General features: G+C 42.8%; 1 protein-coding gene across 3 annotated transcripts in view; it reads right to left on the bottom strand.

The window, feature by feature from the left end:
• The window catches only part of LOC123517520, a 328,170-nt gene that overhangs the window by 261,455 nt on the left and 54,215 nt on the right, over window positions 1–12,500 (bottom strand). For all 3 annotated transcript variants that reach the window (XM_045277656.1, XM_045277653.1, XM_045277654.1), the window contains exon 3: window positions 12,182–12,338. In XM_045277656.1, the coding sequence (XP_045133591.1) occupies window positions 12,182–12,338 (157 nt within the window). The remainder of the gene's footprint in view (window positions 1–12,181; window positions 12,339–12,500) is intronic.

Below are 12,500 nucleotides of genomic sequence, written 5' to 3'. Positions count from 1 at the left end.
TCCGTATTGTATCGTCTGCGAAAAAGGGAGAGAAAGAGAAACGCGAGACAAACACCGGCCTTTCCTTCCCCGCGAGGCACAAGAGGCAAAGAAATAAAACACAAACACTTGGACGTCAGAAGAACCTCCTCCTTGCATAGCGTGGCGTGAGGAGGACGAAGGGACAAGAGCTGGGCGAACGTTGAACAAAGACAATACAAGCGAGCTGATTCTCCTGCCGACGGTGGCGGGGGCGGAGAGGGCGCACGAAGGCCCTCTCCCCTCCTCCCGCCGCCACCAGCCACCAGCCCACTGCTCCTGAAGGCGAAGCAGCCGATGATTAATGCGAATAAAAGGCTCCTCAAACTGGTGCGTTCGTTAATCATCTATTAGTAACTCGCGGCGGGAAAATGTGCGGGAAACTGATGGTGGTGGTGATCCTATTGTGAGGCGACGGTGTTGTGTGTTGTTAGCACGACGGGCCAGGAGGAGGAGGAGGAGGAGGAGGAGGAGGAGGAGGAGAAAGGGGAAGGGAGAAGGGAGATGGGGAGTGGTAAAAGACGACAGCAAATAGTATAGCAAAGGGAGATGCGAGTGGGAAAGAACAAGAACAATAACAGGAACAGCAAGACTAAAAATGTTTAGGAAAATAAGAGCAACAAGAAGAACAAGAGCAAAGACAAAAAATAATAGATAGAACAAAGAAAAAAAAAGTACGTATATAAACAAAGATATGAATGACAAAAAGAGATAACAAGGACCACAAAATGAAAAATATCAAGAAAGTAATATTAAGAGAAACAGAAGTAGGAGGGAGAAAAGAGAAAAAAGAAAAAAAAAAAAAAACCAGCACCAGCAGAAGCAGCAACACTGACGGCTGCAATCTTAGATAATGACACGATACCCCAAACAAAACAAAACGAGAGGAAGGGCGCGAAGCCAACAACTAAAATTACACGCTTTTCCTCGCTAATGAACAGATGATAAGTAAAAACTAAATTAATTCTGAGATCATATCAATTACTTTGCCATGATAACTTCACCCCCTCTCTCCCTCTCTCTCTCTCTCTCTCTCTCTCTCTCTCTCTCTCTCTCTCTTTTCTCTCTCTTGGCAGTTGTTCTATCGGCAGTGCGCGTGGGGGAACCAGATTCAAGTTATGTGTGTGTTGATGATGGAACAGGAACCAGGAGAAGGGAGGGAGGAAAACAGTGAGGAGCAGAGGTGATGAAGAAGGAAGAAAAAAATAATATTATTAAATCTTAATACTTGTGTGAGACTGAAAAACAAGTTGCAGAGAAGAGAGAGAGAGAGAGAGAGAGAGAGAGAGAGAGAGAGAGAGAGAGAGAGAGAGAGAGAGAGAGAGATTAGTGTTTCCTAAATATAAATTGTTAAAAAGAGAAAAAAAAGTGTGTGTGTGTGTGTGTGTGTGTGTGTGTGTGTGTGTGTGTGTGTGTGTGTGCATCTGGAGAAAGCTGTGTGTGTGTGTGTGTGTGTGTGTGTGTGTGTGTGTGTGTGTGTGTGTGTGTGTGTGTGTGTGTGTGTGTGTGTGTGTGTGTGTGTGTGTGTGTGTGTGTGTGTGTGTGTGTGTGTGTGTGTGTGTGTGTGTGTGTGTGTGTGTGTGTGTGTGTATGTTTATCGTATATATAAGCTTAAGGATACATTATTTATTCAGGAATTTGGTGACTTTTTGCTTTAGGAGTATTGTCAAGATTCTCCTTCACCTCTCTCTCTCTCTCTCTCTCTCTCTCTCTCTCTCTCTCTCTCTCTTTCAAGACAAACTATCTACAAACTGCTCTCTGTGTACCTCCTCCGTTTGCCTTCTGTTGCCTGTGTATCTTATCTGTTTGCCTCCTGCTCCTTTCTTCCTCTTCAGGAGCGTCGCAGCAAGGTAACATTATTTTTCCTCAGCCATCATCAATAAGACATCACACACACACACACACACACACACACACACACACACACACACACACACACACACACACACAGAGTTATACAGAGAGAGAGATAGAGAGAGAGAGAGAGAGAGATATATATATATATATATATATATATATATATATATATATATATATATATATATATATATATATATATATATATATATATATATATATATATATATATATATATATATATATATATATATATATATATATATATATATATATATATATATATATATATATATATATATATATATATATATATATATATATATATATATATATATATATATATATATATATATATATATATATATATTTTTTCTTTTTTCGTCTTCGCCTTTCTCTCTCTCTCTTTCTCTCTCTCTCTCTCTCTCTCTCTCTCTCTCTCTCTCTCTCTCTCTCTCTCTCTCTCTCTCTCTCTCTCTCTCTTTTCCCTGTTTGCAGACATTTTAATTGCACCAGGCAAATATTTTCCTTGACATCGCTCTTGTTTCTTTCCGCCATTCCCCTCACGATGCCACGCCGCCGCTACACATTCAGCAATTACTAAGGGACGCCTCGCTGCCCCTGCCTGACGCGAAGGAGTAATTATGATCAACGTGGTACTGATTCTCAGATCGTGGTGACTGCTCTCCTTGCTCGTGGATTAGAGACTTGAAGAAGAGTCATGTAGAGAAGTGGTGTGGTGAATCGTGAAATGTAGTCTTATATCTTTTCTCTATCCTTCATGTGTCGTCTTAACCCTTCTCTCGACATCTATATTATAATTTTTTTCCTTTCTTTTATTTTTCTTCAGAGGTCAAGGCAGGTGGTGGTAGTGACAGTGGGAGTGAAGATGGTTCAGTAGTGATGGTTCAGGTGCTATTGGTGGCAGGGATGGTGATGGTGGTGGTGGTGGTGCAGGTGATTTAGCAGGTGGAGGTTTTATACGGAGTGGTGGTGGTGGTGGTGTAGGTAGAGCGGCAGTAGTGGTGGGCAGGTGGCAGGATACGAGGAACAGGTGGGCAGCTGCAGGTGGCTCACAATGCAACCTATCATCTCTCTCTCTCTCTCTCTCTCTCTCTCTCTCTCTCTCTCTCAATTTCTTATTTTTCTTTAATCTTGTACTGCTTCACGAGCGTTTGTTTATTTACTCTCTGTACACTTGCTTTCCCTTCCTTCCTCACATCACTCCCTCATCGACCAACCTTTCCAGGCCTCCAGTAAACATGCTAATGACATTATCACTCATCAATCTTTGTCTACCTTTTTCATACACATTCCCTTCTTCTCCATTCCTTCCTTCCTACCTTCTTTCCTTCTCTCCCTACCTACACCAACCTCCTCTCACTCACTCTCCCCATTGCCTGTCATCCCATTCATTCTCTCCGTCTTCCCGAACTGACATGTTCCCTCCATTAAGAAGGTAAAGAAAAAATGTAAGTAGCTCAGTAGAACGGCTTTACAATATACACCATTTCGTCGAAGCGTCAAGTGAGGTCAGTGCAGCTGGATGGACCTGCAGTGAGTCATTACTGGCGCAACTCACACCTGTACTTTGAGTGACAAATGAAATGTTTTACTGTATATGTGTGTCAGACGAGGCGGGAGTTCCAATCAAGAAGAAAAAAACAACACACACACACACACACACACACACACACACACACACACACACACACACACACACACACACACACACACAATAACAACGATGAAAATTATGTTAATGAAATTCACGGTGATGATAACAACATGAAAGAATAAAAAAAAAAAAAATTGACAATAACAATAAAGTAGACAGAATGATATTACGTTTTATCTACAAAATATGGTCGTAAATTTTACATAGAACAATTTTCTTGACGAGAGCAAACACACACACACACACACACACACACGCCCGGTAGCTCAGTGGTTAGAGCGCTAGCTTCACAAGCCAGATGACCGGGGTTCGATTCCCCGGCCGGGTGGAGATATTTGGGTGTGTCTCCTTTCACGTGTAGCCCCTGTTCACCTAGCAGTGAGTAGGTACAGGATGTAAATCGAGGAGTTTTGACCTTGTTGTCCCGGTGTGTGGTGTGTGCCTGGTCTCAGGCTTATCCGAAGATCGGAAATAATGAGCTCTGAGCTCGCTCCGTAGGGTAACGTCTGGCTGTCTCGTCAGAGACTGCAGCAGATCAAACAGTGAAACACACACACACACACATACACGGCGTAGAAACTCTCTGAATAGGCAAGTGTGTTTAATCCCAGATTCTCGACGCTCGCTCGAAAGGGTAGTGAAGTTGACGAGGAGGAGGAGGAGGAGGAGAAGGAAGAGGAGGAGGAATGGAGTAGAAGCTGAAGAAGGCGACGGTAGAGAAGGAGGAGGAGGAGAAGGAGAAGGAGTAGGAATGGAATGGAACTGAATGGAATAGAAATAAAAGGTGAAGGAGGCGAAGGAGGAGGAAGAGGAAGCTTAATATACTTTGCCCAGAGATTTTACCGGATGAACTGTTGCCACTCGAAGCGGTGTGTATAGAGGCTGGAGGCCCTTGGCGAGCAAACACGTGAATGGGCAGAAGTGTGCAGCCTTCCTTGAGTATCGCCGTGTTGCCCTGCGTGAGGCTCCTCGTGCCAAGCGTGGAGGGCGTCTTCAGCAAGGATAATTTTGCTTCCTAACGAGATTATGAGCCTCTTGTGTGCGCTTTCAATGAAGGTTTATCTGAGTGTCTCTCCATTCGTGGCATATGTGAATAGGGAGACACGCACGAAACGAGGAAGGGAAAAAGAAAAGAAGATTACAGAATGAAAATAAGTGTGTGCAATGTCGCTTTCTTGGAATATTTAAAATGATATATTCATGAAAAGTGTATGATTTTTAAACGTCGAGTATTTTTGACATTAAGACGACAGAGGAAGAGTGTTATGAAGTGAGAAACGAGAGGCAGAGACTGATGCTGCGAACAAAGAGCAGCTTAGGAGGTTGAATGTAAGTTATTCTAAAATGTTTTCCCAAGGACCAAACCCATGTGTTGCGCTGCAGGGCAACAGTTAGCTCGTCCTTTGTGTCGATGCCTCACTAAATCACAATTATATTTGCACTTTTAACGTAATTTCTTAAGGTCTTTCACCCTTCAGCTTCAGCTCGGCTCCAGTAAACTCACAGCAATACCCCAGAACAGTAATTAAGTTCACAGTTACTGCCTGAGGCCAAACCCACATGGAACTTGGCCAAACTAACAGTTGCACCGACAGAGCCTTGACTACGCTTGCAGCCACACCGCAGATCCCCGTGAAACACACAGCCACCAACCACACCTGCCAGAATGCCGCTAATCTCTCAGCTACACTTTACATTTGAACAAACCTACTGTCTCCCTTTCCTCCGCTCCCCGTTTCGGCCTTGGTGAACCCCACGGGCGTCTCTCTTTCCCTGCCTCCGTCATTAGCAGTCGGAATTAAATTAGAGAAACTTTTTTTCGAAAGAGATTACGGCTTGATAATCACATTGGGGAGGTATGATGGAGAATAGATTCACTCAACATGCGAAGAAAATGAGGTGGAGACGAAGGTATCTCCTCCACTTACCTATTTTCACTTTACTTTTTCGAGATAACTCGTTAGATTATACAAAAAAAAAGACAAATTAGAAAATAAAACCTTAAGCCATTAAAACCACCCAGTGACCGCAAATTCAAACGCCAATTTCGAACAACTTTTAACACTTAAGTTTTAACAATGTCTCCTGCTTTCACAAAACAAACAAACAAAAAAAAAAAACATAGACGAACGAAAAACTAGACAGTGACGGACTCTTGCAGAAAGTTAAGCTACCTGCACCGCTCACCGCCGCTGGTAGAGGGAAAACAAACGCCAAAGGGCAAAAGTACCGCAGGATCGTTTAATTTCCCTGTTCACCCCTTATCTCTCAGGTGGCCGAGGTTTAAGGCGGCGTTTTGCGAATTTAATGAGAGGTTTCATCTTCATAAATAGCTGATTAGGAAACTCCGAGGCAGGATTATTATTTTCTAGTCATTTCTTTATCCTTTTCGTATTCCCAGAGGAAAAGGAATGAAGGGATAACGAGGAGGCAGACAAACCCGCCCATCAACTAATTTCGCATACGATAACTATTCCTAAGATGCCGTGCCTTGAGATACTCATTGCCTTGTACAGAAGGTGTAAATGCTGTTAACCTCTTCAGTACCATGCTACGTTTTCACATGTATTCTGCTTAGTATTTGGTAATTTTAAACAGCTTCATAAACTTATGTGGGGATTTAAACAGTGAAGACTCTGGCTATTAGTCACCTAACGTCCATAGACCCTTCCTAATGTAAATAAAACCGTCATGGTAAAAATTCGTCCCAGTACTGGAGGGGTTAAATTAATCAGTTATGTAATGATGGCAGCGTTCGTCTTAAATATTACGAGATCTCAAAATTGGAGGACTAAATAAAAGTTTTCTTTCAACACTTACGTACAGAAATGACAGCAAATCACCTTCACTGACTAACACATCTTACCGAAATCCTCGCACTAAAACAAATGAAGATCAACGCGGTTCAAAAGTTAGGGAAGACCAGGGAACAAATAGCAGAAAAGAAAGGAGAGAGGGAGGGGAAAAAAAAGAGGGAAACCATTTATGAATCAAGGTCCAAAACACACCAACTTTCCCGCTTCTAACTTTTGGTAGTAATTAATTACGGCCTTTTGAGGAGGAAAACAAAGTGACGAAGGGAAGAGTGAATCAGGGAGAAAGTGTGGAAGCAGGGAAGGAGAAATGGAACAAACCACAGAGAGAGATAGAAGAGAGGGCATAAGAGAAGGAGAAAAGAATAGCGACTTGTGAATGTATACGGAAACTATAAAAAAAACCTCTAGATATAATAAATAGATAAGAAAATAAAGAAAAATTATGGAAAAAATCCTGTTGAATATAATAAATGGAATACAAAAGAAAATAGCATATATAAAATCCACCTGTTTGTTTCTTCTCGTTTTTCCTTTTTCAACTCCTCTTTCTTCATTTGGTTCGTCTCCAAAATGCGTGTCTTTCCACGACCAAAAATGCAAGCGTCGGTTTGAACTGAGTAATAAAAGTAGTTCGTGTTTGCTAGCGGCCACCTGTCAAGTGAAGTCAAGGGCGCATCCCTCATCAAAGGGAAATATTGATTTAGATTCCCCAAGGACAAGGGTGTTGTTATTGGTGGCTGTGTGTGTGTGTGTGTGTGTGTGTGTGTGTGTGTGTGTGTGTGTGTGTGTGTGTGTGTGTGTGTGTGTGTGTGTGTGTGTGTGTGTGTGTGTGTGTGTGTGTGTGTGTGTGTGTGTGTGTGTGTGTGTGTGTGTGTGTATTTGGATTTAAGAGGAAGGTTTTAAGACATTTGTTCCTTTCTTTCGGCTAACTCTTCGACCTACAAAGGGACTGACAATTAAGTAGGCCTTTTATTTCTTTATTTTTGTTGCTCTTGGCCAGTTTCTTCTCATACATAAAAAAAAGATCAATAAACACTATGAAACAAAAAGAATAAAAGAATACTTACAAGGAAAGCACGGGGTTATACATTCTAAATATAGTATAAAAATCTCCACTGATATACCTAAGCTAAATTTACATGGCACTGAAAGGTGAGGGAACGGAAGAGACATAAGTAACACAAATGACAACGTAGGAAGCAAGTGAGTGTGTGGTGTGGTGGCTCTGGAACTCTGAACCAATGCGTTGCCTCGGCTTGGAACTCACAGTTCACTCCCTGCGGACACGTACTGAGCTGCTTGCGTCCACTTCAGAGGGCCGCATGGAGGTATTTACATAAAGCTTGTGTGATGTACTTGTGAAAGCGGATTTTCGACCTACACAGTGTTCGCTAATCGGCTAATGTAGTGACCGTGGTGGCTTGTGCATCACCTGTGGCCTGCAATAATGTGTCGAGGAAGGCTCGGTGGTTCAAAAAGATCTGAGGCGCCACATTAGCTGCTCCATTACCTGTAAACGCCAGTACAGAATATTACCATGTGTGTGAAATATTGGTTATGTTCTGAGTATATTCGTAAGGGGTTTAAGTTCCGTCTAGTATGTATGGTTAGTGGGTAGAAGGTTAGGAAGGTTATATTAGGTTAAGTTAAGTTAGCTAAATAAACTAAATTAAATTCCGTCTGCTTTATAGAAGTGAATAGTGTGGTGTTACTTTTTTGCTTTCACTAATGGAGACATGAAGGATGTATACTGAAGAGTGAAGAGAAGGCTTTTCATTTACTAGTTCTATTTTTACACACTTTTGCCAGAAATCTATATAGTCTATCCACTCAGGCACGTGGCCACTTCTTTGCACCTACTTCCTACTTCCTCCTCCTCTTTCGTCAAAACAGTAGTTCTCGACTCCGCCCCTCCTCCTCCTCTTACTTCCTCCTCCTCCCCTTTCTCCACAACCTCCATTAATAATGTCATAATCAGAAGGGACTCCAAGTTTCTCAACTCTTCCCTGAAGCAATTACAAGACCACCTCTTCTCCACCCTCCCTTCCTCCCTCCCGCACCTCCCCTGTCAAAGCCATCGACCATCAGTCTTGCACTTAGCCGTGGCCGAGGAAGGGGGACGAGGGCGCCTTGCTCCAGTGATGAAAGGGGAAGTAAATTTGCATATTCTTGAAGAGACGATCTATATTCAGGCTACGTTTTCCTTTTATCGCCGAACACCAATCGAGAGAGTCAAGTTAGTCTGAAGAAATAGAGGTCAGTATATGTGTGTGTGTGTGTGTGTGTGTGTGTGTGTGTGTGTGTGTGTGTGTGTGTGTGTGTGTGTGTGTGTGTGTGTGTGTGTGTGTGTGTGTGTGTGTGTCATAAATTGAGGCCATCAACATTATACTCAATTAATCTTTCCCGACCAAGACCTTTCACGTACAAGCTGTCAAATGGTTGAGGAGAGGAACGAGAGAGAAACATGGGGAGGAAGAGGAGGAAGAGAGGGACAGGAGGGAGAAGAGAGAGGAAGAGATGGAAGAGGAAATGAGGCGGGGAAGGAAAGATGGAAACTAGAATAGCAGAAGAGAGAGGACTATGACATAGAAAAAAAAGAAAACAAGTATCACAAGGTATAATTAATCGACGCTTCATAACTGAATGAAAAAAAAAATGATAAGAAAAAAAACTGACTTCGACTATGCGTCACTATCTTCATTTCTCTCCACTCCTTTTACACCCTTCCTCTTCCTTGTTCTTCTTCTCGATCTACACCTCCTACTCCTCCCCAGCCACCCCACACCCCCCTCCCAGAAGCCCCAGCATCCATCACACTTAACATTTTAATGTTTGTAATTGGACGACCTTGGCCGACTTGAATTGGAATGGCACACGTGGAGGAGGAAATGAAAAACAGAGAGAAAGAAAAGTGAGATATGCATGACAACCTTTGGTGAGGCGACGCTACCACATCGCTATCAGTGGAGAGGAATGGCAGATGTGACGAGAGAGAGAGAGAGAGAGAGAGAGAGAGAGAGAGAGAGAGAGAGAGAGAGAGAGAGAGAGAGAGAGAGAGAGAGAGAGAGAGAGAGAGAGAGAGAGAGAGAGAGAGAGAGAGAGAGAGAGAGAGCCCTACAAAAGGCATCTCTATCAACGCTCGTTCCCGCCAAATAAGTCCTCTGATTGAACATCCGTCGGCCCGTGATGTGTGATCTTGGCCGTAAGTAAACAATTGATTGGTGGAGTTGATAAAATATCCAATTTGCAATATTTCAGTGCCGCCCGGGGCCAGATACTCGCGGTGGGCCCCCAGATATTGCTCCCTCCACGGACACCCTCGCACTTTATGTTGCCTCCATTCTCTCTCCCTTTCCTCTCCCTCCCTGTGTCCTCCAACTCTTTCCTCCTCCTCCTCTTCCTCCTCCTCCTCCACCTCGTCCCCATGATACCGCGTCAAAGGAACGTAATTATACATCAACTGAGAACGAATGTAAAGAGGAACTTCTGCCTGCATGAGCTCACACAAGTCGGGTCCTGCAGCCCAAGGCGAGTCCCTGTCTGGTTTGTGTTTCAGATGTAAACTCGACTCGACTCAGCTGCTGCTTCCTGTGCAAACCCCCAGACTGACTCGTGGATGTGTGAGTGGCGGCGTGCACTCACAGCTGCGCCACTCACATTATATACTTTTACTTCTGTGTTGCTGTGTAATTAGTGTTTTTATTACCCCTCGGTGTAATTATATACATGTTGCTTAATGAAATCTCGCAGTGTTACTATTAGCACTACTGTCTACTATATATTTTTTAATAGAGCCCTTGTATTAATATTTTTTTCAGCATAAATATATTGTTAAATGAAACATCTTACTATTGCCTTAATTTCCAACATTATAGATTTCGCCTTTTTGGCTTTAATGATGCGCCTTTCAGCAGATATGGATGCAGATTAATGAGGTTCCGTGTATACAATTTCCTTTATAATTATCCCCTAACAACATTATATTTCTCCTCATTTCTCCTCCTTTTTTCGTAAAAGTCTTTCTGATTTTAGTGCACAATTTTAGTAATGGTCTCGTACATCTTCCATTAGCTTCGTGTATTCCTGAAAGTAAATAAATTACAATGCATGTTACGTTACGTTAATTCATTATATATCTGCTACTTTCAATGCATGTACTAGTTTATAACTGAGCAAAGTGGAAAGGGTAACGAAAATAAGAACGTTTAACAATGCTGCACCAAAACTGACCACGTGCCTTAACCTCTTCAGTACTGGGACGCATTTTTACCATGAGTTCTGGGTGTGATGAGACGATTTTATTGACATAAGAAAGGATTTATGGAGGTCAGAAGATTAATGCCCATAGTCTTCACTATTTTTAATCCCGGCATAATTATCTGAAGCTGTATAAAATCACCAAATATTAAGCAGATTAAATATGAAAACGTGTCATGTTACTGAAGGGGTCAAATTAAATCAAGATAAAATTCCACAATGAGCTATTTTCCTTTGATTATTCGACAAGGGTACGTTTTCCTCCTCCTCCTCCCCTCTATTTTTTTTTTCTCTCTTTCGGTTTCTTTCGGTGGCAAACTCCGAGCGATGATTGATGGGACCACCTTCTTACAGCTCATCCCTCAAGGTCAAACACTAAGGTTACCGCATTATACATTCACAACTGATATACGTGAGGATTATGCGAGACCTACACACCATAATGGATGCCTGCCAATGTGAGTCAGCCGTAAATTTTCTCGAGGAAGTCAGCAGAAACCATTATTTATTTCAGAGTCAGCGCCGAGCCTTTTCCCGCCGGGCTCGCATCTCTGCCATTATGTCCAAGGTGAACACTACGTGAAGCAAGGCATGCAGATGATGGAGCCTTGCAGACGACTCACTTTGAAGCTTTGTTATCAAGCGGCTTGGAAAGGATATGTTAATTACTGACCAGGAGATTTGGCTGCGGTTGAACGATTTTAATCTGTATTTATGCAAGGAAATTAATTAGTTACGATAAGTATTAAGAGTATCAGGGGTTTCAAAATTACAGGTTCCTTTGGTTCTTTTAGTCTGCGTCTGATTCCATTTTGCTAAGATTGTTCTTTGTTTCCATGAAAGTAAATTAGTTAAGATAAGATTGGAGGTCAATTTTTCCTTTAGGACAGACTGTACAACAAAAAGAAAAAAATGTGTCTAGAAATTCGTTTGGTGTTTGTGGGAAAAACTGTCCAGCGTCATTCTTATTTGATGGTCGCGTCATTTTTCGCAAGTACTATTTCGTGTGACTTTATTCTCTTACGAATTTCTGGTTTCTGATATTTCAAGTACACAGACAGGCAGAATAAAAGTCGATCACTATTTGTGAGAGTGAATGGTCTTTTGGGTAAAGGGAAGCAATACCACGCTATCTGATCGCGTTATTCATCCGGGGACACTCACACTTCCAAAATTCCTGTAAATATTTTCCAGCGCATCGATAAGGAAAACACTCATACATAACTATAACAAAATAAAACTGGCTGGATAGGTTCACGCTGACGTAGTTTCGTTTAAGTTACAAGAGCCATATTTCGGGCGGGGGCCATAACTTGCGGCGGGGCTGGAAGTTACCCGCGACAGACTTATCGGCTTCGGAAGATAACAAGAGATTTCCTCCTCCTCCTTCTCCTGTTCCTCCTCCTCACCACGGACCCTCCTACCATGGCAAGACTCCCTTGTGATCACTCCTGCACGTAATTCTCTTTCCGACCACGAAGCGCGACTCAGCAGAACCTTTGTGCATTCCAACGCTAAAACGCTACACACACGTACAGCTTCATGCCTTCCTTACCTCCTTGTTGCGAGGGACACACGAGGACAGTGGCAAGTATTCACGCTTTTCACAACGAGAGGCTGACTCAGAAACTCCACCCTCAGTCTCTCCGATTCCCTGAGGAGCCTGTAGCGGGTGGTGAGAGGGCCGGAGTCTTGGTTTCCGTCTAGGGCGTCTGAAACGAAAGCGATTCCGGTTAATGCAAGGAAATCCCATGACCCATCTATGGCTGACTAGGGGATGCCAGGGCGCACATGAGGCTATACCTGCCGTGCAATAAAGGTAATTCTTACTAATTGCATCCACCTTTAGTAATCCGAGGGAAGGGAGCGCCGAG

This window comes from Portunus trituberculatus, chromosome 42, assembly GCF_017591435.1.
Source record: "Portunus trituberculatus isolate SZX2019 chromosome 42, ASM1759143v1, whole genome shotgun sequence".
NCBI lineage: Eukaryota > Metazoa > Arthropoda > Malacostraca > Decapoda > Portunidae > Portunus > Portunus trituberculatus.
This window is presented reverse-complemented; position numbering and strand designations above follow the sequence as displayed.